At 41.0% G+C, this 25,519-nt stretch overlaps 1 protein-coding gene across 1 annotated transcript; it reads right to left on the bottom strand.

The window, feature by feature from the left end:
• Window positions 1-10,423: 10,423 nt before the first annotated feature.
• On the bottom strand, window positions 10,424-11,455 carry LOC141651775 (uncharacterized). Its single transcript, XM_074459473.1, has one exon. It carries the CDS (start codon window positions 11,453-11,455, stop codon window positions 10,424-10,426), a length of 1,032 nt encoding a protein of 343 aa, XP_074315574.1.
• Window positions 11,456-25,519: the final 14,064 nt, after the last annotated feature.

Raw genomic sequence — 25,519 nt, 5'->3', positions numbered from 1 at the left:
ATCTGGTTTTTATTGGCCTACTTTATTTGCAGATGCTAAAGTTTTCGTTTCAGCTTGTGATGCTTGCCAACGCTCTGGGAATATTTCTAAGAGACATAAGATGCCACAAAACGGCATTCTAGAGGTCGAGGTTTTTGATGTCTGGGGCATTGACTTCCAAGGGCCATTCCCGTCTAGTAAAGGTAACAGGTATATATTGGTAGCAGTGGCTTATGTGTCTAAATGGGTGGAAGCTGTTGCTTCACCTAACAGTGATGCCAAGACCGTGATTAAGATGATTAAAAAGATTATTTGTTCCCGATTTGGTGTCCCTATGGTCGTCATTAGTGATGGGGGAATGCACTTTACAGAAAAGAAACTTACATCTATATTGTCTAAAGTCGGTGTCCAACATCGTCGTGGTTTGGGGTATCATCCCCAAACTAGTGGGCAGGTTGAGGCCTCTAATAGGGAACTAAAAGAGATTTTGGCTAAGGTAGTTTCTAAATCACGGAAGGATTGGAGTCTAAAATTAGATGACACATTATGGGCATATCGGACTGCCTTTAAAACACCGATTGGTGCATCACCATATCGGTTGGTTTATGGGAAGTCTTGTCACTTACCTGTTGAACTAGAGTGTAAGGCTTGGTGGGCCATTCGTGAACTAAACTATGATCCTAAGTTGTGTGGTGAGAATCGTTTGTTGCAGCTAGATTAATTGGAGGAGTTTAGGCTAAATGCCTATGATAGCTAGCGCATTTACGAAGAGAAAACGAAGAGATTGCACGATAAAAGGATCATACCTCGAGAATTCCATGTTGGGCAAAAGGTGTTGTTGTTTAATGCCCGACTGCGCTTGTTTCCTGGTAAGTTGAAGTCCAGGTGGAGTGGCCCATATACAGTGACTGTCGTCAGTAAGTTTGGGTCCGCTGAGTTAGAGAATTCCGAGGGAGAAAGATTTAAAGTGAATGGCCAATATGTGAAGCATTACTATAATGCAAATGACGTGGTTGGCAGGGTCGAAGTTCTCTACTTCGACAATCCATATGAGCCAGATAAATGAAGTCAAGAAGGTCATGCGGGACCTCTTAAACCTGCGCTATCCGGGAGGCAACCCGGCTTGTAATTTGTTGTAACTTTGTTCGAACTTTTTAATTTGTTTTTGTGTGCGTTAGATGCTAGTTTTTGCGAACAATAGGGTGAACAATTAAGCTATTGATGTGACTCTTAATTGCGAACATTTAGTCCCCTTATTGAACCCATTTTGCATACTAATATAGCATTTCATGGCCATTTTATCCGTCAAATCCTTTCTACTTTGCTTTCCTAGTGCATTTCGTATGTCTTATAGGAAATGAGATAATGAGGCGGAATTCCCGTCTCCCGTGCATATTTGGAAGCTTGTTGACGATATCAGATGGACTAGTATGAAGAGGAGGCAAGTACGATGACCAACGAAGTAGGAATAAAGAGTATACGTAGATCATAGGCCTTTAAAGCAAAAAGGTGGAAAACTGTGCCAAGATCCGTGCGTCCTAAAGCACAGGACGGGCGGATTGCCTTGTCCAAATTCGAGCGGCCCGAGCACGAGACAAGCGGATCCAGGACCTTTGATCCGAGCATCTCCCTAGTTTTCTGGGCGGATCCCTTGGCAGAATCAACCGTGCTTCAAGCTGATCCGAGCGGATCGTGTTAGGAGTAGCAGTCCAAACTGCGCATCTCCCTCGGGACTTGCAATTCCCTACTTAAAACTTAGCATTGTTATTTACTAATCCACCCTTGCTTAACCTAATGATGTACTACTATATATACTCCATTTGTAATAATGAAGAAGGAGAGCCCTCTTAGAGGAGAAAAACCTTCCTTAGATTAGAATCGGAGTAGATTAGAATAAGTGAATCTCAACCATTCCACATTTAATCTTTCCTTAATTATTGTTCAAGTTTATTATTATTGGGTAATTGAAGATTATTGGGTTATTATTGGAGAATTGACAACTCTGCATCAATCAATCGAGTTCTCTTCTATTATTCTTTCCTTTCCATTTATTCATCTTAAGTTTGGTATAATCCATTTACTCTTTATTGTTTATTTCCTCATTCTCTTATCATGTTTATACTTGTTGTGATGATTGACACCATTAATGACATGTTTCCCATGATAATGAGTGAGTAGTTCTTTAGCTAGGATTAATGGGGAATTAAGGGAAACCAACATGGGGATTGATTCATGCTTAATCTAATATATCTTCATAATTAATTTGCTTGCTTGTTGTGATTTCAACTTATTGCACATGTTATGTTTGATGAAATGCGAGCCTATGAATCCTTGCATTTTTTACCCATCACCTATCTTTTCAATGGGGCTTGTAAGCTTATACACCAACTCGAGCCTCATTACACCATGCATATAGTTGAATAAGAAGGATTAAGTCGACTTGTAGGTGTTGTACAATCTAATCGATTCGGCTCCGGGACCCAAATCTTCTTAGGGATTGTAAGCTTATACACTAACTCGATCCCACCACAACAATAAGTGCTTGCTATATAATTGAGAACATGTTTGTATGATCAACTCCCATGAATCCCCTATGAACCCATGACATCCTAGTATCCTTTATTACTTGTTATCAATTGTTTACATCTCTTAATTCATTGCTTGTATTACTTTATTGCTTCTATTAGTTTAGACTCACCAACTCCAACCCAAATCAATCGTGACACTAGCATAAATTGAGATAGATAGACTTAGGACCCAAAGCACACCGTCCCGTGGATCGACCTCGACTTAACCAATAACTAGTTGTTTGTTGAGAAATATAAATGTGTTTGATGGAGTGAACAACGACTCGCTCTTGCCATCAAAATGGCGCCGTTGCCGGGGACGGTGTTATGTGATTAAGTTCTTACTTGTTTGTCTATTTTGATTGCGCTTTAACCTTGAGGAACTTGTTCCTCAAGGTTCGTTCTTACCATTTTATTGTAGTTTTCATGCTTGTAGTTTTTTCCTTGTCTTAGCTATGATGACCCAAGACTTGGTACATGGAGTATGTGGTGGATCTTTTGAGTATGACTACTATAGATATGGGGAGTTTGAGGAGGAAGTCAACACAAACCTACCCTACTACTCATACAATGAAAATCCTAACTACTACCCCAACTTTTCCCACCAAAATCCCCACATCTAATATCCACAACAACCACCCACCCAATATCCACTTCACAATGAATTTCAAATGCCGCAATACAACCACTTTCACACACACACCCACAACAAGAAATTGAGTATGAATTTGACATTCAAAGTATGGTCCTCCAAATGATGGGAGATCAACAAAACTTCTTCAAACGAGTGCTAGACGAGACCCAAAATAGGGACAGTGTTCTCCAAGGCATTTTTACCCAAGGTGAGGAGTTGGCAATTCAAATTGCCCAAATGAAGGAAGCTCAAAGAACAACTCCTCACCATTATTTAGACAATGATCATGAATGCGAGTTTGAAGGCGAGTTTGAAGGAGTAACCTTTGATATGGAAGACGAGAAGTGGGAAGAGCCAATCTCCTTGAGCTCTTATGAGTATGAAAGTGTTGTGTTTGATGAAGAAGATATGAGGTTGAGTACGCCAAATACTCTTAGCCTTTGTGAGTATAAGGGTGTGTCCTTTGATGTGAATATCAAGATAGCGGAGGAAAAATTATTGAAGAGTGAACCCCCATTTATGATTCATATGAAGATAGCCATGATGACAAGATCATGAAAGAAGCTTATGAATAATATGTATCTTACAAGGACCTTTGGAATAGGGAAGAAGAATGGACTTGTGAAATCACCTTACTTGCGGAGCCCATCCTTGAGAAATTTGAGGTATCATATCATGAAGAAAATGAATATCTCTCCCCTATTGCCTATGAAGACCATTTCACACCCACCATGGAACCTATGATTGTTGGAGATGATATGGTAGATCTTCTCCAAAAAGTTAAATCATCGTATAAAGGATACTTGGTGGAAAAGCTCAAGAACAAACTTGCAAATGAACTTACTCGTGGAGATTTGGCACCCACAATTCCAACCCCTAAGGTATCCGGTCATCAATGTTATGAGAATTCTCCTTCTACTTTGGAAGGATTGAAAAATCAAAGTGTTATCGTCATCACCAAAATTAGAAAAGAAGGTGGTAAGTGGAAGTCTCCGGACGAAAATGAGCCATACTTCATTCCTTATATCGACAAGAATCATGAGCTTATTGATTGGAAGCATTGCAAAGGCCAAAGTGCCAAGGGCAAGGTGAAAGAAAGAATGAATGACAAGCTTCCTTGGTCAAATTTTGTTGTTGCGGTTTGTGTATCTATGCATTTTTAGGAGTTGCATTTTGTTTATATGGCATAATAGTGATAGAAGCATATGCATTAGAGTTGTATATATGTTAGTGGCATCATGGCATGTAGTTGCATGGTTAGAAAATTTTGTGAAAATACCTATTTTGGAAACTTGACAAGTGTATATAAGGCCCTTGTAGATAATTTTTCTCCTTGAGACTTTGTTTGCTAGAATACTGACTAGCTAAAACTAGGTGTCGTAAAATACTAGAATTAACCTATCAAATTAACAATTTATAGCGTAAACACTTTGACTCTACTAACTTTAAATTAAAACAATAGTAAAGTGGAAGTAAAGGGTCGAACCCAAGAGAAGGGTTAACAACTAAAAACTTGAATTGTAAACTATTGAGCACTAAATAAGACTCTACCACTAATTAAGATCCTAATGACAATTTAAACTCAACAAAAGGCACTAATTACAAACAATGGGTATTAACAAAGTTCAACTAGTAGGAAACATAGATGAAAAAGGGGTGGGTTTGGAAAACAAACATGGAAATTTGAGTAAAAATTGGAGATCTTCTTATTCAGACAATTCTACAAACAACTAGTATGCAAGATTCAATATAAAGGGGAAAGCTTGATGTAATTCTCTCTTAGTAACCCAACAATGATAAAGTTTGACTCTTTTTACTCTCTTACAAATATCTACCCAATACTATCACCTCAAGATGTTGATACATGCAAATTAAACCATCTACATATACCCTTCAAACTTAGACAACAAGTCATTAAACCATGAAAAGAGACTAAGCATGAGCATTAAGAATTTAACCAAAAGATGAAGCTAGGATCACCTCATAAGATTAAACCATACAAATGAGAAAAAGACATAGACTTTCCTATTTGTTATATGAATCCTTTAAACCAAATCAACATACAACAAACTTAATCCAAACAATCCTAAATAAATTAAACCATTTCTTTAGGATTTGCACTAGTCAAGTAAACAATATGCAAGGGTGATCAAACCAAACATTCAATTACTTAACATAAGAATTTAAACACAAGAAAAGAGCATTAGATAAATTAAGAGAGGTTTAAGAGTCTTACAATACCAAAGTTGGATACTTTGATCAAATTACATCAAGTTGAAAGCTTAGCCTTCCATATCCTTAGAAGAACCCAAGAAATGTGGAAAGATTGGCATCCAAAAATTCAACAAAAGATTACAACTTTCACCCTAAAATAAAGTGTTCTTCTCATACAAGTCTCTAGTGATTATTCAATAATTAGATGATGATTTAGGTCTTCAAAATGTGGAGTATATATAGGGGTGCACTCCTATCTAGGTTAAGTCGTCCAAAAATAAGCCCAAAAACACGGAATGGTTAACTAAGCCCGTGTTTAAAACAGAAATGCGCAGGTTTCTCTGAAGGTGGCGTAGGCTGCGTAGTTTGGCGCAGGCTGCGCTTCGGCCTGGACTCCCCCGTGAAACTTCCAAGTTTTGCTTGATTCTTTACTTTCCAACTTCCACTCGGCATTGCTTGCTTGGGACGGAATTCTTATCTTGGTTGAAACAAAATGAAATCTTCACCTTGACTCTTTGATACGGGTGCTTGACTTGCCTCAAGAGGTGATCAATCCAAGATTAAGCCCTTTGTGACCCAAAACTACAAAGAAATAGAGTAAGCCAATATGTCCGAGATTAACGCATAACTTGGCCTCAACACTTGAATAAACAACCTAAAAAATCATTCTAGACACGACATATTTGACACTATCAAATACCCCCACACTTAGACTTTTGCTCGTCCCGAGCAAAACCCGAAACAAGCAATTGCACAAGCCTAAAGATGAGTATGAGGGTAATTGATCGCTCTTCCCTTACCACGACCTTCTTATGTCTCCCTCTTTGACAATCCACCTATGAAAATAGAAGCTAGACTCAAAGTTGTTTTGGCACTCTCTCTTCACTCACACTCCCTCCTTATATCATCCCTCAAGACAAGACTCGACACGACACAACTCCTACTCTGACTCATCATTCAAATCCACCCTTCTTATCTTTTCATAGTAGTAATGGTCACCCTTGCCTTATCCCATGGCAATAGCAAGGTGACCTCTCATCCTCCTATTACAATTCATATCACTTCTCGCCACTTATAACACCTCCTTATCACTCCATGCAATGAAAATTATGCTACTTGGTTGGCCAAACTCCATTAGACATCAACAACACAAGTAGCCAAGTTAAAAAAAATCCACCTATTTGGGACAAGTTACGTGACTCAAAAGAAATTAAATCCTAGACCTAACCTCCTTCCAAGACCCTCCTTATCACTCCCTTCTTATCCCTCCATCTTTTTGTGTTGAAAATATTTTTTTCAATTTTTCAATTTTTTTGTTGAAAATCCCTCATTTTGCCTAAGGTGCTCTTTCGGGTTTTCACTTTAGCTTTTCCTTACCTCTCATGGTGGCTCGCAACTCATTTTTTTATTTTGCCCGGAACGCCCTTTCGGGTTTTCGTTCCGTCCTCGGCCACCTTCCAAATCTTGCCTTAGGTGCCCACCCTTATGGGTTTTCACCTAGCCGGGATTTTCGTTTTTTTTTTTTTTTTGCACACAACGGAAATAAAAACAATGTACATATGTTACAATTCATATCATCTTACTCCCCCACACTTGGATCACACATTGTCCTCAATGTGGAGGAGTACCATCATCCTCTCAAGATTGGTTGGAGGGACCCGAGCCTTCACCTTGCTCATATGTCCCTTGATTCCTCCTTCTCCTTTCTCTTGCTTGCCTTACTCTTTTGGCCCTCTCATAAGCCTCCTCAACTTGTGGCTCGGTGATGGTTGGTTCATATTGGGGGTCATTTTGGTGGAGGGTCATGCCAAAAAGGCCACGGATGAGGCCAAAAGAATCCTCTTGAGCTTGAGCATCATGAAAGGAGTCTTCAACATATTGGTGGTGCCTTTCATTTTGCACCCCGAATTGTTGACTTACTTGCTCTCTCCATGCGTTTTGGGACCTCCACATAGTTTGATTCTCTTCCATTTGCTTGGCTAGTTGTTGTTGCCAAGCAAAGGTCTCACCTTGCCTTTTGGCCATCTCTTGAAGCATCTTCATTTGGGCCCTCTCGGCCTCCGCACTCAATCTTTGGTGCTCCATGCTAGCTACCCTCCATTGATCTAAACTCTCAAGTCTTGGCGCTTGTTGTTGTTGCCAAGCATGAGAGCTATCAACTCTCCCGCTAATCGCCTCCAAAGTCCCTCAGGTCTCGGTGAAGTACTCAAACATTTGTTGTTGCCATGGGGCGATTGGTGGATTAGAGCTTCCCCCCGCCTCAAACATTGGTGTGTCTTGAATGGGTGGGTCACGCTCCATGTTCCATATCTCCCTCTCCTCTTCACTATCAAGATGGACAACCGAGGGTGTGGCTAGCCTTCTCCTTTGTACCCTTTGCTCTTGTGTGTCGGCCGGGCAATAGAAATGAATGGCATGGGTACCATGAGGAATCGGGCCATCCTTTGGTAGACTCATGTAAGGAGTTTTCCCCACTCCCAACCAATTGCATCGAAAATTGATGGCATCTAGGACTTTGATCATGTGTGTTTCCTCAACTCCTTGGGCATTGTAAAAATGATTTCCCCAAACGGGGAGTTGGTCATCCGAAGTTGATCCCATATATTTTTCCACAAAGAGGGTGATTAAACCCCCACCAGTGATGTTACCTCCCTTCCTCCTCCTATGCTTTAAACAAGAATCAACAAAAAGTCTTGCCCAATCCGGCACACCATCCCCCTCCGGGAGCATGGTCCAAATGCACTCCCTCACCGCGTCACTAACTTTTGTTGGCTCTCCCATGGAGAAGAACCAACAAGCCAAACTCCTTGTTAAAATACGGATCACGGGGTTGGTGATGGCGGAAAGTTTGTCGTTATGATCTTGTGCTTGTCTCCCCGTGAGATGACACCACACTTCATTTAGCTTGCCCTTGGGTGGGTTAACCGGGGAAGGCCTTTTTGTGATTCGTAGAACCTCTCTCACCTCATCAAAAGAAATGGAGTGCCACACTTTATGAAGCCGGAAATTCACTCTCTCATTTGCTCCCTCCCCCGTTTTTGAGATGGTGGACAAGAATTCATATGTGAAAGATCGGTAAGTGTCATCATAAAGGTCCATGTATTATTCTAACCCCACTCGACTCAAGAGTTGGAAGGTGAGTTCCTCTATTCCTAGGCTTTGAAGGGTTTCACGGTGAAGGAATTTTGTGATGGGAACGGAATTGTCTTTTTCAAGTTTTCGAAAAATTTTCTTTTGTTCGGCATTGAGTCCCTCATCCCCATTGAACACTTTGGGGGCACTTCCCTCCCCTTGTTGAGTTTTCCTTTTGCCAAACACCATGGTACCTAGCAAGCAAGAGTACAAATATACCAACAAAAACACTCAAAACGATTTTGCTCTCTTTGAGGCAATTCAACAAACACCTTCTATGCACTAACTCAAGAAGGTAGAATTGTGTGATGTTTGTTGAATACCTTTCCCCTTTCTCAGAAAATAAGTTTATCCCAGCAATTATAGACTACAATCAACCATTAAAATCCAAAATTTCAATGAAGAAACATCAAATTTCGGATTATAGCTAAGTAAGTAAAGAGAAAGATTGGAAAAGTTGTTATACCTCCCCGAATCCACTTAAAATGCTAGGTGATCGAAGTATAATGCAAACACCCCTCCAAGAATGCTCCAAATGACCCAGGAATCTCTGAAAAGAACTTGAATCCAAAGCTTGGAAAGTTAGGGTTTGGGACGAAATTTGGGGAAAATCAGCTTTTTGAAGGGCAAAGTGAGTGTTTGAATGTGTTATGTTGGGTTGAGAGATGCATTTGATGATGGAAAAGGAGTTTGTTGAAGGTTTGGTGTAGTGTGATGGGGTTTGGGATGGTTTTGGTGAAGTTGGAGGTTGAAGGTGTCGAAAAAAATGAAGAAGGGAAAGTGGATTTTTTTGTAAATAGGCATTTTTTTTGGATCCCGTAACTGCTAACTGCGCAGGCTGCGCAATTTATGTGCGCAGGCTGCGCTTTCTGCTGGATGTCGTGTAAAATGCCATCTTTCAACTTTTTCCTTGTTGGGATTTTTGGCCTTCTTTTTGTGCTTTCCCTTCATTTGACTCGTGTAGATGGTGTCCCGAGTCATTTCACCTTCCATTACGACTTTTAGCACGCTTCCCAAGGAATTTCATCCGACTCCCTTCAAACACTTCAACAAACTATCAAAAGATTCCAATATTGATGCTTCTAAAACATGTTAAAAGTGAATAAATTAAAAAGAAAGCGGTAAATTCTATGCTAAAAAGAGAGAATATTTACAAAGGTTGTCGTATGTTTAACGTCGATGGCTCGACTTAGTGCTTCGCATGATTATGCATGGTAAATGGGGTCTTCCAAATTGACTTGTTCAACGATTTGTGGTTCCATGCCTTCATGATACTCTTTAAGTCGTTGTCCATTCACTTTAATTATCTTTCCCGTGCTTGGGTTCTCAACTTCGACTGCTCCATGAGGGTGGACTTTTCTCACAATGAACGGTCCAACCCACCTTGATCTTAGCTTCCCGGAGAACAACTTTAACCGGTTTTGAAAAACAAGAACCTTGGTGCCTTCTTTGAAAACCCGCCGACTTATCATTCGATCATGCCATATTCTGGCTTTCTCTTTGTATATGGCGGCATTATCATAAGAGTCAAGACAGATTTCTTCAATTTCTTGAAGTTGAAGCTTCCGATGCAGGGCCGCATCATCTATGCTTTGATTGAAAGATTTGATGGCCTAATAGGCTCTATGTTCCACTTCCAAAGGAAGGTGACATGCCTTTCCATAAATGAGTTGGTACGGGGACATACCAATTGGTGTCTTGTAAGCGGTGCGGTTGATGTGAACATTATTTACACACATTTAGTCCCCTAATTGAGCCTATTTTGCATACTATTATAACATTCTATGGCCATTTTATCCGTCAAAACCTTTTTTTTTAGGTGAAATGTGAGTATATTAATATATCAAAAATCAATCATACATACACGACCAAAGTTCGAATCTCAACTAAGACAATTCTAGCATACAAATCCAACGCTTGCCTGCCAATCAATGGCACTATTGCTCCCTATGTTACCCATTTTGCTACGTACTCTCTTCTGAATAAGCTGCTTCAACTGCTGTGCTACCATGTCAGGTCTCTGAACACACAACTGATGTCTTGCACTGTTTCTTTGAAACCAAATGACATACCAAAAGGCTACTTGGACACACGCAAAGGCCTTCCATTGCATTCTGTTCTTGTTTGCAGATAGAATTAATGCATTATGATCAGGCATTGGCTTACCTATCCATTCTGCAATTCTATCCTTCACCTTACTCGTGAACCTGCATTCTGAGAATAAATGATTACTAGTCTCAGGCTGTTCCCCACATAAGATACAAATCCTCATCGGGCACAAACCAATAGCATGTAGCTTGGTTTTCAGGTTTAGTCCATCTTGCATAATCATCCAAGCAACCATAGAGTGTTTTGGGATGTTCCAATTGTTCCAAACAAGAGTAGACCAGGTAGTTTTGGGGTACTGACCCAACAACCATTCATAACCATTACTGATAGAGTATCCCTTGTTCGAAGAGATCCATATATTATCATGATAGCCATTCTTAAACTTTTCCTTCACCTTGCAGATGCTCTTCCAGGTCCAGGGAGTGTCATTGCCAGGAGTATAGTCATGCCAGTCAACTCCTTTTAAATACACACTAGCCACCCATCTGATCCAAAGCCTATCAGGCTTTATATACAACCAGTTCACTAATTTGCCCACTGATGCAACATTCCACATCTCTGCTCGTTTAATACCCAAACCTCCTTCTCCCTTTGGCAGAGTTACTCTATCCCATCCAATCAAAGGAACCCTGTGGTATTCAGATGAACTGCTCCATAGAAAATTCCTGCATATAGACTCTACTCTTTTGATCACACTCTTTGGGATAATGAACATGGCAGCCCAATAATTGTACAGGGTGTTAAGGACTGAGTTTATTAAAACCACTCTTCCTGCATAAGATAGCTTCTTTGCTCCCAGGCTCCTTATTTTTGTCACCATTTTTTCTATCAGGCATTGACAATCCTTCTTACTCATTTTCCCTGGCTGTATGGGCACTCCCAGATATTTAAAAGGCTTTATCCGTCAAAACCTTCCTATTTGCTTTTCTATCGCATTTCATATGTTTTGTAGGAAAGAAGATAACAAGGCGGAAATTCCCGTCTTTCGTGCGTATTCGGAAGCTATTTGACGATATTTGATGGACTAGTATGGAGAGGAAGCGAGAACTAAAGACCAATCGTGCAAGAATAAAAAGAAGTAAAGAAAAAGAATGCTGTGACAGAATACGAGCGGGTTTCCCACAAGACGCCCGTCCTGCACTAACAACCCGTGCGTCCCACCCACGAAGACGCCCGGATTTCCCCAAAGAATCCGAGCGGATTCCCACGAAGACGCCCGGGCACCACCTCAACAATCCGCCCAGCTTCCTCCTTGGACGCCCGGATTCCCTTACAACAGCTTTCGCCTTTTTCTTTCTCCGTGAAAGATGCCCATCCTTCCAAAAATACCGGCGTTTCCCTGCTCTAAACTCAAAAGTGTAATTACTAATTTAGCCTTAGTTAACCTAATGAATCCCTACTATAAATACCCCATTTGTAATAATCAAAGGGGGGGAGAAAGAGATCTCTTGGAGATAGAAACAAATCCTTCTTTAGATTAGATTAGGAGTAGATTAGAATAGATTACTCTTTAATCTTTCCACAAATCTCACATTAATCTCTCCTTAATTATTGTTCAAGTTTATTATTCAAGTTTATTATTGGGTAATTGAAGATTATTGGGTTATTATTGGAGGATTGACAACCCTTCATCAATCAATCAAGTTTCTTCTATTATTCTTTGCTTTATTATTTGGATCATCTCAAGTTTGGTACAATTCCTTTACTCTTTAATCTTTATTGTTCATTTCTTCATTCTATTATCATGTTTATACTTGTTGTGATGTTTGACACCATTAATGACATGTTTCCCATGATAATGAGTGAGTAGTCTTTTAGCTAGGATTAGTGGGTAACTAGGAGAAACCAACATGGGATTGATCCATGCTTAATCTAATATGTTCACATGATTAAATTGCTTGCTTGTTGTGATGTCAACTTTATGCACATGTTATGTTTGATGAAATGCTAAGCCTATGAATCCGTGCATTTACAACCATCTCTTATCTACTCAACTTGACTTGTAAGATATAAACCAACTCGAGTCTTGTTAGACCATGCATAGAAGTTGATTAGGAGGAAAGTAAGTCGACTTGTAGGTGTTGTACAATCTAATCGATTCGGCTCCGGGACCCAACTCTTCCTAAGAACCGTAAGATATAAACTAACTCGGTTCCTCCGCAACATTAATTGCTTGCTTATAATTGTAAACATGTTTGTATAATCAACACCATGAACCCCCTATGTCCCCATGATATCCTAGCATCTTTAATTAATTGTTTACATCCTTCTTTTATTGCTTGGTTTATTATATTGCTTGCATTAGTCTAGACACAACTACAAACCCAAACAAATTGTGACACTAGCATAAATTGAGATAGATAGACTTAGAACCCAAAGCACACCGTCCCATGGATCGACCTCGACTTACCGCTAACTAGTTGTTTGTTGAGTATTATAAATGTATTTGATTGGATGTGTGACGACCAACTCTTGTCCCATCAAAATGGCGCCGTTGCCGGGGACGGTGCTATGTGATTAAGTTCTTACTTGTTTGTCTATTTTGATTTTGCTTTCACCTTGAGGAACTTGTTCCTCAAGGATTGTTCTTACCGTTTTTGTGTAGTTTTCATGCTTGTAGTTGTTTTCTTGTCTTAGTTATGACGACTCAAGACTTGATATATGGAGTATGTGGTGGATCTTTTAAGTATGATTATGGGTATGGGGAGTTTGAGAAGCAAGTCAACACAAACCTACCTTACAACTCATATAATGAAAATCCTAACTACTACCCCAACTTTGCCCACCAAAATCACAACATCCAATATCAACAACTACCCACCCAATACCCATTCCATAATGAGCTTCAATTGCCACAATAAAACCACCTTTACACTTACCCACAACAAGAAGATGAACCCATTCAAAATGTGATTCTCCAAATGATGGGAGATCAACAAAACTTCTTCAAACAAATGCTAGAAGAGAGCCAAAAGAGGGATAATGTCCTTCAAGGCATTGTTGCCCAAGGTGAGGAATTGGTGATTCAAATTGCCCAAATGAAAGAATCCCAAGCAATCACTCCCCACCGTTCTTTGGACATTGAGCATGAATGCGAATTTGAAGTAGTAACTTTTGACATGAAAGGCGAAGAATGGGAAGGGCCAATCTCCTTGAGCTCTTGTGAATATGAAAGTGTTGTGTTTGATAAGGAAGACATGAGGTTGAGTAAGCCAAATACTCTTAGCCTTTGTGAGTATGAGGGTGTGTCCTTTGAAGTGAATGTTGAGACATTGGAGAAAGAGTTAAATGAAGCCCCCATCTATGATTCGTATGAAGATAGCAACAATGATGATGAGCCTAGGAGATGGACTCGTAATATCACCTTGCTTGAGGAGCCTATCCTTGAGACATTAGAGATACCCTATCATGAAGAAGAACGTCCTTCCCCTATTCCTCATGAAGACCACTTGACACCTATGATGGAGCCAATGATCATTGAAGAGGATATGGTGGACCTTCTTCAAAAGGCCAAAGTATCATACAAGAGCTACTTGGTGAAAAAGCTCAAAGAGAAGATTGCTCGTGAAGCCACTCGTGAAGGTTTGGCACTAGATTGCTCGTGAAGCCACTCGTGAAGGTTTGGCACTCACAATGACAACTTCTAAGGAACTCGATTATCAATGCCATGAAAATTCTCCTTCCACCTTGGAAGGATTGAAAAATCAAAATGCTATCATCATCACGGAGATTGAAGAAGAAGTTGGTAAGTGGAAGTCTACGGATGAAAATGAACCACACTTCATGCCTAGCGTTGACAAGAATCATGGGCTTGTTTGTTGGAAGCATTGGGAAAGCTCTAATGCCAAGGACAAAGCAAGAGAAAGAACATTCTACAAGCTTCCTTGGCCAAATTTCATATTCAAGTTGAGCAACCCATACTTGTGTCTATTTGGAGCTTGTTCACAAGCTTTTGATCTCTTATTAAGAGCCTTGAGCTCTATGGATAAGAATCTCTACAATTTGAACTAGTTTGGTGGAGTCCTATCTCAAACCACCATTTGTAAGATATTTTTTGGACCCTTTACTTTGTATAATATTGTACATTATTGCATTTGCATTTAATTTCTTGCATGAGAGTGGTGAGAGAGAGGGTCATCTTACATCTTTATTGAGCAAATTTCAGAAAAAGATAAGGAGGAATAGCAAATCGGTGAAAGGGTATGCTATTGCAAAAAAAAGAAAGAAAAAGAAGAAAGGAAGCAGAAGACGCCCATCCCGAAGCCTGGCCGCCCGTCCAGGACCCCCGTCGCATAACTGGTAGGACGCTGTCAAAGAAGACGGGCGGATTCAACATAAGACGCCCGGCTTGAGAAAAGACGCCCGTATTCATCACGGGACGCCCGTCCTGAATGTCATCTGAAGCGAGATTTTGAGCTGCCAGGAAATCCGAGCGGATTTTTGAAAATCCGCCCATCCAGAGCAAGACGCCCGTCCCAACTGAAAAGACGCCCGTCTTCTTCCTGCTCTCAACTTAGCAGAATCCCTGCATCAGAATCCGCTCGGATTTGTGGGAAGACGCCCGTCTTCTAAAAGCACGAGACGCCCGTCCCGCAGCAAAGACGCTCGGATTGTCCGCTTTTTCTCAGATAAACCGGACAGGCCCCGCCCTTATCCGCCCGGATTCCCCCTTCTTATATAAAATCACCCCCTTTCTCCCTCATTTCTTCACCTTATCAAACCCTAAGACACTCATCTCCTTCCTCAACAACACTCCCCTCACATCAAAAGCAAACAAAACCCCCATTTCCTCAACTCCAAAATGATGAACCTCAAAGGCAAGGCCAAGAAGTTGGTTGAATCCACCGGAAGGAAACGCAAGGGATCATCCTCTTCAACTCCGCGAGAGATAGTGCCAAAAAGGAACTTCCGTCCCTTAATGAGAGGAGGAATTGAACAACTTGAGTATTTCTAAGAGGTGCTTTTTGAGTCCGATGACCACCGCAAGAACTTTGTCAAATTGCTAGGTAAGAACTACGAACCCACTCAATTCGTAGATACTAGGGTGTTGGAAATCCTTAAGATAAGGTACCCTACCGAGATGTTCTTTGATGGCCTTGGCATTGGGAAACTTTTCCATGCCCATGAGGAGACGTACCTTAGTCTCACCCTTGAATTTTTGAGTAGCCTTCGCATTGTAACGAATACCCGTACAACCGTGGGCATGGAGATTAGGTTGTGCAACCTAGACCATCATCTTTCACTTGAGGAATTTGCCTACATTTTCGGTCTTGAAGTGCCCACCAACTATACCGATAAGCCCGATAATTTCGATGTGGACCAACTTTGGAGGGCTATTTCCGGGAGGAATTTTACCGGTTTAAAGCAATGCTATACCTTCGCCATCCAACATCCGGTGATTCGGTTCACCGAGCGCTTTGTGGCCGGTACCATCAATGGGAGGTACGAACAAGATAGGTGTACTCTCATTGATTTAACTTTTCTTGAGTCCTATTTGAATGTCCGAGGGATGAGGCGTTATAACTTCAATACGCCACTTGAGATACTTACTAGGTTCAATGATTTTGCTCAAGGGACCACCCAACTCAAGACCTTCGTAATGGGAGGTCTAATTACTATTTTGGCCAACAACCTTTGTCCCGGGTTCAATGCCCAAGGGACCTATACTCCTCTCGAGGGGAGGACTTTGATTGATGAGCACACCATCTTCAACCATCACCGGTGGTGTAACTACACTCAAGACGGGAGTGTAGAGTGGTACACCAAAGGATGCACTTCAATCATCCTTGAAGGTTGGAAGATACCGGGCATTGACCCAAGATTGAGCCCATACTCGCCTCCACCAAGCTACCTCCTTGATATCCAAATTCTTGACAATCCCCCTCAAAGGGAAGAGCCACCCCGCCAAATACCTCGTGGAGCACCGGGAAGGCCTATTCGCCCACCTTCCTATGTGCCTATTCCACCATACCCTATCCCTCATACCAAATTTGAGCCGGAAATCCCCCATACCCTGGGTATTAATGACTTGATGGAACTCATGAATAGAGTGGACCTCGGGGTACATAACGGGAGGGTCGACAACTACTTGGCCCTTTATCCCCAATACTATAACATGGCTCAACAAGGGTATGTTGACCCTAATGGCCCTTTGCCCTCTTGGGCACAACCGCAACACTTGTTCCCTAATCAAGGGAACCAAGCTTGGGATCGCCAAGGTGGAGGGTACTCGGGTCAAGGAGGAGAGTTTGACCAAGGAGGGTATTGGGGCCAAGCAAGCGGGTATGACCAAGCCGGGAGTTCTCATCGTTATGGCTATGATCAAGATGAGGATGACGAGTGAAAGAGGCCTACCTCACCACCTCCATTTGTATGATACCCATCTCTCCCTCTCTCTTTTGTATATACATTGCATTTAGTGTAGTTTTCACATGCATTTGTATCATATTTCATTTGCATTAGTTAGTTCATTTAGTATAGTTTGCATTGTAATTTATTTCATGTAGTTAGTTGCATATAGACTAAAATTCATGCATAGTTACTAATGGCCAAACCTATTCATTTCTACACTAGAAATAGTGTTTAGATCGGTTTGGGGAGGTTTAATCATAGGTGACCATAGCTTACTAGAAATCATGCATCATATAGTTTAGATTGCATTCATTTGTTATATATGTCATATAGAATTGCATTTAGTTAGAGCATGCATTCATTCATATCATATCATTGCATTTGTACTTTATTTAAAAAAATAAAAAAAATCAAAAAAAATTTGAAAATCAAAAATCCAAAAACATGTATTTCCTTTTTATTCCTACTCCTACATGTACATTGAGGACAATATCCAAAATAAAGTGGGGGATGAGAATTTATATTCCAAAAATGCATAAAAATTGAAAAATTTCGAAAAACCATAAAAATTTGAAAATTGAAAAACCAAAAACATGTTCATTTCCTTTGTAGTGTAGTCATATATATATTGTATATATTGTGTTTGTTCTATCCTTGTTCACATTGAATGACTACGCCACATCCGAGACATGAGGATATTGAAGACCGCATGGTATGATCTTTCCAATCTCCTTTTTCCTCTTTATGTTAATGACTATGTGGCTTTATTTTGATTGATGCGGTATAACAATGTGAACTTAGGACTTGCATTTAGTTTATATGACATATTAGTTGGTAGAATCACTTGCATTAGGATGTATATAATAGTTGCATCATGGCATATAGTTGCATTTAGATGAAATGTTTTGAAAAGTGCCTAATTGGGAACTTTGACAAGAGCAACTAAGCCATTACAAATACTTTTTCAACTTAAGACTTCGCCTACTAGAATGGTTGTAAAACACCCTAGATTGTGTCATACTAGTGTCTTTCGACCCATGACCCAAAGCCTAGTCAAGAGTTTGCATGTGAGTCACCTATTCCAACCCCGTGATGCGATGTGGACTTGGTTAACTTGTCTAGGTGACCTTGATTGACCTTGTGGTATGGCAACCCAAAAATACTTTCTATCAATAAGTTTGAAGTGCTCATTTCGAAGATTTTGTTATGTGGAAACAATTTATTTATTGTTAAGGAAACCTCAAATGTTATGAAATGTTGAAATGTTGAGAATTTTAGTCGTTTTGATGGAGGCGTACCACTTCGATGTGCTTTGGAGAGGGATCCATTGAATTGGGCCCCCACACGGTTGTGAATTCAACCGCCCAGAGACAGAGTGACTATCACCCCGAAAAGCTATTGTCTAGAGGTTAACCGGTTGCCTAATAAGCGATTGGCGAAAGCAAAGGACATTAGCACGGAAGGGACAAACCCCATCTCTAATTTTTGAAATGTGAAAGTTAAATGAGGTCAATTTTTGAATACTAGTCATATCCACCCTTGTTTGCAACGACTTGAGCATTTCATTCCCAAAAAGCCTTTTTGTCAAGCCACTTTGTCGAGCTTGGGACGATCCATGACCTTTACTTTTGTAGAGAACTCGAGACTTGTCATGTCATATGCTACTAGTATCATAGGGATCATCATTCCATACCATCCGATCGCTCTTGACGAAACCATTTGGAAATTGAGGATGAAAGTAGTCTAGTTTAACACCATTTGGAGGTGATTTAGTGCCATCCTCTTACCCTTAGTGATTTGTTGAACTAGTATTTGTGACGGAATATATGCTCTTAAATTTGTTCCTTTTTAGTTGACTCCGCCACTTGATGAGGAAGTGGCTATTCTTTTTGTAGATGCATCCATTATTTGATTTTGTGTGCTTAATATTTGGATGTGTCGCCATTTTGGCAAGACCCACCTTGCCTTGCAAGAAGGCATCCTACCTCATGGTTGTCTTGTTCTGAGTTGAAGGGGCGGAGTGAGACCCGCTAATTGTCTCATATCGGTTATATTATTAGGTTAGTCTAAATAAAGGTCTAGTTTTTGTCACCTCTTTACTCGGGACGAGTGAAGGTTCGGTTTGGGGATATTTGATGTGAACATTATTTAAGCACATTTAGTCCCCTAATTGAGCCTATTTTGCAAACTATTATAACATTCTATGGCCATTTTATCCGTCAAAACCTTCCTATTTGCTTTTCTATCGCATTTCATATGTTTTGTAGGAAAGAAGATAACAAGGCAGAAATTCCCGTCTTTCGTGCGTATTCGGAAGCTATTTGACGATATTTGATGGACTAGTATGGAGAGGAAGCGAGAACTAAAGATCAATGGTGCAAGAATAAAAAGAAGTAAAGAAAAAGAATGCTGTGACAGAATACGAGCGGGTTTCCCACAAGACGCCCGTCCTGCACTAACAACCCGTGCGTCCCACCCACGAAGACGCCCGGATTTCCCCAAAGAATCCGAGCGGATTCCCACGAAGACGCCCGGGCACCACCTCAACAATCCGCCCGGCTTCCTCCTTGGACGCCCGGATTCCCTTACAGCAGCTTTCGCCTTTTTCTTTCTCCGTGAAAGATGCCCATCCTTCCAAAAATACCGGCGTTTCCCTGCTCTAAACTCAAAAGTGTAATTACTAATTTAGCCTTAGTTAACCTAATGAATCCCTACTATAAATACCCCATTTGTAATAATCAAAGGGGGGGAGAAAGAGATCTCTTGGAGCTAGAAACAAATCCTTCTTTAGATTAGATTAGGAGTAGATTAGAATAGATTACTCTTTAATCTTTCCACAAATCTCACATTAATCTCTCCTTAATTATTGTTCAAGTTTATTATTCAAGTTTATTATTGGGTAATTGAAGATTATTGGGTTATTATTGGAGGATTGACAACCCTTCATCAATCAATCAAGTTTCTTCTATTATTCTTTGCTTTATTATTTGGATCATCTCAAGTTTGGTACAATTCCTTTACTCTTTAATCTTTATTGTTCATTTCTTCATTCTATTATCATGTTTATACTTGTTGTGATATTTGACACCATTAATGACATGTTTCCCATGATAATGAGTGAGTAGTCTTTTAGCTAGGATTAGTGGGTAACTAGGGGAAACCAACATGGAATTGATCCATGCTTAATCTAATATGTTCACATGATTAAATTGCTTGCTTGTTGTGATGTCAACTTTATGCACATGTTATGTTTGATGAAATGCTAAGCCTATGAATCCTTGCATTTACAACCATCTCTTATCTACTCAACTTGACTTGTAAGATATAAACCAACTCGAGTCTTGTTAGACCATGCATAGAAGTTGATTAGGAGGAAAGTAAGTCGACTTGTAGGTGTTGTACAATCTAATCGATTCGGCCCTGGGACACAACTCTTCCTAAGAACCGTAAGATATAAACCAACTCGGTTCCTCCACAACATTAATTGCTTGCTTATAATTGTAAACATGTTTGTATGATCAACACCATGAACCCCCTATGTCCCCATGATATCCTAGCATCTTTAATTAATTGTTTACATCCTTCTTTTATTGCTTGGTTTATTATATTGCTTGCATTAGTCTAGACACAACTACAAACCCAAACAAATTGTGACACTAGCATAAATTGAGTAGATAGACTTAGAACCCAAAGCACACCGTCCCATGGATCGACCTCGACTTACCGCTAACTAGTTGTTTGTTGAGTATTATAAATGTGTTTGATTGGATGTGTGACGACCAACTCTTGTCCCATCAGCGGTACGCCCAAAAAGCGTCATTTAACCTTTGACTCCAATCCTTCCTATCGGGGTTCACTGTTTTTTATAAGATATTCTTGATCTCCCGATTGGATACCTCCGCTTGCCCATTTGTTTGTGGATGGTAGGCGGTGGAGACTTTGTGCACGACCCCGTACTTCTTTAACAACCCTTCCAAAATCCGATTGCAAAAATGAGTCCCCCGATCACTTATTAACGCCCTAGGATAGCCAAACCTTGAGAAGATATGGTTTTGAACAAAGCTTGAGACCGTCCTTGCGTCATCATTCCTAGTTGGTATAGCCTCGACCCATTTTGAAACATAGTCTACCGCTAATAGGATATTAAGATACCCCTCCGATTTGGGGAATGGACCCATGAAGTCTATCCCCCACACATCGAAAACCTCCAAATAAAGCATCGGTTGTTGGGGCATTTCGTTTAGTCGTGAGATGTTGCCAACCCGTTGGCATCTATCACAGGTATTGACGAAAATGTGAGCATCCTTGAAAAACTTGGGCCAATAGAACCCGCACTCTAGGATCTTCCGTGCCGTTCTATGAGGCCCAAAGTGACCCCCACAAGCGTACTCGTGGCAATGTTTGAGGAGAGATGGGATTTCTACATCCGGTACACAACGTCGAATGACTTGATCTTGGCACATCTTCCATAGATATGGGTCATCCCATATGTAGAATCTAGAATCGGCCTTTATCCTATTTCTTTTACTAGATGAGAGTGACGTTGGAAACTTCTTTGTTACCATGTAGTTGACAAGGTTAGCATACCAAGGCTCAACGGCCTTCATGGAATATAGAGATTCATGTGGTAAGCTACCGTCCAATACTCCCATGGTCTTCACTAGATCCTCATTTATGTGAAGCCTACTCAAATGGTCGGCTACCACATTAGCACTTCCTTTCTTGTCCTTGATCTCAATGTCAAACTCACTCAACAAAAGAACCCATATCATTAGCCTTGCTTTGGTGTCCTTCTTGTCTACAAGTTGTCTTATAGACTTGTGGTCGGTATAAATGATGACCTTGGCACCCAAGAGATAAGCCCGGAACTTTTCAATGGCATACACCACCGCCAAGAATTCCTTTTCCGTGGTGGTGTAGTTCCGTTGAGCATCATTCAAAAGTGAAGAAGCATATTGTATCACATGAGCAACCTTCCCTTCCCTTTGGCCTAAAACCGCGCCAAGGGCATAATCGCTAGCATCGGTCATGATTTCAAATGAGAGGTCCCATCTTGGAGCTTGAATTATCGGGGCCATCACAAGCTTTTCCTTCAAAGAATCGAATGCCAACCTACAAGCATCATCAAAAACAAACTCCACATCCTTGTGCAAAAGCTTGCACAAGGGGTAAGCAATCTTGGAAAAGTCCTTAATAAATCGACGGTAGAAGCCCGCGTGTCCTAGGAACGACCTTATCTCCCGAGTATTAGTGGGATATGGCAAGGTTTTTATTACTTCAACCTTAGCCACATCCACCTCAATCCCTCTCTTTGAGACTATGTGACCTAACACGATGCCGCTTTTAACCATAAAATGACATTTCTCGGAATTCAACACAAGGTGTGACTCCGTGCATCGTGATAGGACCATAGTTAGGTGGTCCAAGAAAGCTTCAAAATTGTCTCCATGGACGGTGAAGTCGTCCATGAAGACCTCTAAGACTCTTTCTACAAGATCCGAGAAAAGACTCACCATACAACGTTGAAATGTACCCGGAGCATTACACAAACCGAAGGGCATCCTTCGGTATGCATATGTTCCGAAAGGGCATGTGAATGTTATCTTGGATTGATCCTCCGGACGTATGGGAATTTGAAAGTATCCGGAATATCCGTCCAAGAAACAATAGAATTCCTTCCCACCTAGCCTCTCTAGCATTTGGGCTAGAAAAGGTAAAGGGAAATGGTCTTTGAATGTCACGGCATTTAGGCGGCGATAATCGATGCAAACTCGCCACCCGGTTTGAATCCGGGTGGGAATTAAAGCTCCTTCTTTGCCCTCGATTACCGTCACACCACCCTTTTTAGGTACACATTGAGTGGGACGTACCCATTGAGAATCGCTAATGGGGTAGATGATTCCCATTTGAAGCAATTTGATGATTTCTTCCTTCACGACCTCCATCATCGGTGGGTTCAATCTTCTTTGTGGTTGTCTCACCGGTTTTGCCTCTCCCTCCAACCGGATCTTGTGCATGCAAATGCTTGGGCTTATCCCTTTGAGATCCGCAATGCTCCACCCAAAAGCTTCTTTGTATTTGTGCAATACACCCACCAATTTCTTTTCTTGGTCACTCTCAAGTTGGTTGGAGATTATGAGGGGTAGAGTGTTGTTTTCCCCAAGAAAAATGTACTTCAAGTGGTCGGGAAGTGGTTTTAAATTAGGAGTGGGTGGTTTTATAATGAATGGGAGTGGTCTTTCAAGGGAGGCCTCTATAGGAAGGAATTTGGCTTGATAGTCATAAGAAGAAAAGGAAAAACAAGCCTTGGTGGAGCTGGGAACGGCGCAGGCTGCGTTGGTGAGCTGCGCACGCTGCGTTGTGGTGCGCAGGCTGCGCTCTGGCGCGGGATTTCCTCCTCAATTTCTCTCATTTCTCCTTCCTCCTTAGATTCTTCCAAGGGTTCTTCCTTCTCCAATGCCTCTATACTTTTCTGCACATCATGAGACAACAAAAACCGCAACCCTTCCTTCTCGACATTGTTAGTGAGGGCCACTTTAAGTGGGTCCCTATGACTCAATTGGTAAACTCTTTTTGCCAAAGGTTCAATTTTATCAAGAAAGTAGCAAAAGCTCAAATCATCGGTCTTTTTCATCGTCTCATACACATTATACTTCAAAACTTTCCCTTCAAATTCCATGGTCAAATTTCCATCATACATGTCAAGTTTGGTTTTGGAGGTTCTCATAAAAGGCCTCCCTAGCACAAGGGGTGTAGCCTTGGAGTCCGGTTCCATGTCTAAAACATAAAAGTCGGCCGGAAACATGAATTTATCAACCTCTACTAACACATCTTCTACAAGACCTTTGGGGGTGAATTGTAGAGCGATCCGCCAATTGGATCACAACATTGGTCTTAGACAAGGGAGGTAATTCTAGGGTCTCATAAATGGAGTAAGGCATGACATTAATAGAGGACCCCGAGTCTAGCATAGCTCTAGCAAAAGCTTTGCCTCCAATTGAGCACGGTATAGTTAGCATGCCCGAATCATCGCACTTTTTGGGAAGATTTTGTTTGAAAATTGCCGAGACATGCCTACTAATCGTGACTCTTTCAACTCCTTTCCTTGGCTTCCAATTAGGGGTGCAAAGTTCCTTGAGAAACTTTGCATACCTAGGAACGGTTTTGATGATAGTAAAAAGAGGGATGTTGACCTCACATTTCCTAAAAGTTTCATAAAGATCGGAGTCTTTATCAAACTTCTTCGGATTTGTGCGGGCACTTGGAAATGGTACCTCCGGTTCATATTCTTTTTCAATCTCTTCAAGTTGATCCTTTGTGTTGGTGCTTCCTTTCTTTCCTTTGTCAATGCTCAAAGGACTCTTTTCTTCTTCCTCATTAGCTTTTGAAGATGTCCCTTTCTCTTGTTCAACCACAAGCTCTTCTTCAATTTGCTCTTCAACTTCAATGACCCTTTCTTGTGACTTGCCCCTTCTCTTCTTCTTTGGAGGGGATTCTAAAGTTCTCCCCTTCCTCAATGTCATAGCACTAGCATTTTCTCTAGGAGGAAATTTAGTGGAGGGAATAGAAGTGGAATTCCTTTGGTTTTGCTTGGCAAGTTCTTGGGCAATTTGTCCAAGTTGGACCTCAAGGTTGGCAATCTTGGCATCACTAACACCCTTGTCGGCTTCAATCTTGTCAAACCTCTTGTTTGTTTTAACTTGCTCTTGCAAAATGTTCTTAAGCAAGTCTTGAACACTTGGTTCCGTTTGAGAATTGGTGTTGTTACCTTGGTTGCCAAATTGGGATGATTGACCTTGGTTTTGGTTTCGACCTTGGTTGTTGAAATTGCCATTCCTATTTCCTTGAGAATTTGAACCTTGACCTTGTCGGGAATTTTGGTCCCTCAAGTGGTTTAATTGGCCATTCACAAAGCTCTTTGAGGTGTCACCACCCCAACCAAGTCGAGGATTGTCTCTACTCCCAACATTGTAAGTGTTACCACTAGGGTCATAATTGTAATATCCGCCCCCGGAAAGAGTCCTAGCATTGTAATTCCCATAACCCATTGCACTTACATTTTCCACCCCAATTCCTTCTTCAATCATAATGGGGCAAACTTCCTCCAAATGAGGACCTTGGCAATAGTTGCATTCCACTTGATTCCTTTGACCCCCATCCTTGTTTGGATTGTTCACCATCATGTTCTTCACTAGGTGGGTTAGGTCATTCACACTTTGCTCAAGATTTTGAGTAGATGAGGAGGAGGTTCCCATTGAAGATGCATTTCTTGATCCCCTTTGACTTCTACCATAATTTCTTGTGGTTGAGGCAAGTCTCTCAATGATTTCGTTAGCATCCGCTATGGAATAATTCTCCAAACCTCCCCCGGTAGCGGAATTGACCATCCTTTGATCTTCTTGGCCTAAACCTTCATAAAAATTAACAAGAAGGTCATCCTCACTCAACCCATGGTATAGGCATTGAGCCACCAACCTCTTGAATCTTTCCCAATATTCATACATGGTTTCCCCATGGTCTTGCTCTATTGTGG

Source organism: Silene latifolia, chromosome 4 (genome assembly GCF_048544455.1).
Source record: "Silene latifolia isolate original U9 population chromosome 4, ASM4854445v1, whole genome shotgun sequence".
NCBI classification, from domain to species: Eukaryota; Viridiplantae; Streptophyta; class Magnoliopsida; order Caryophyllales; family Caryophyllaceae; genus Silene; species Silene latifolia.
Note: the sequence above shows the minus strand (reverse complement) of the source record. Positions and strands in the feature narration are given on the sequence as shown.

Coding starts and splice junctions, on each gene's coding strand:
- LOC141651775 (XM_074459473.1), bottom strand. CDS start 11,455: ATGGTGACAAAAATAAGGAGCCTGGGAGCAAAGAAGCTATCTTATGCA.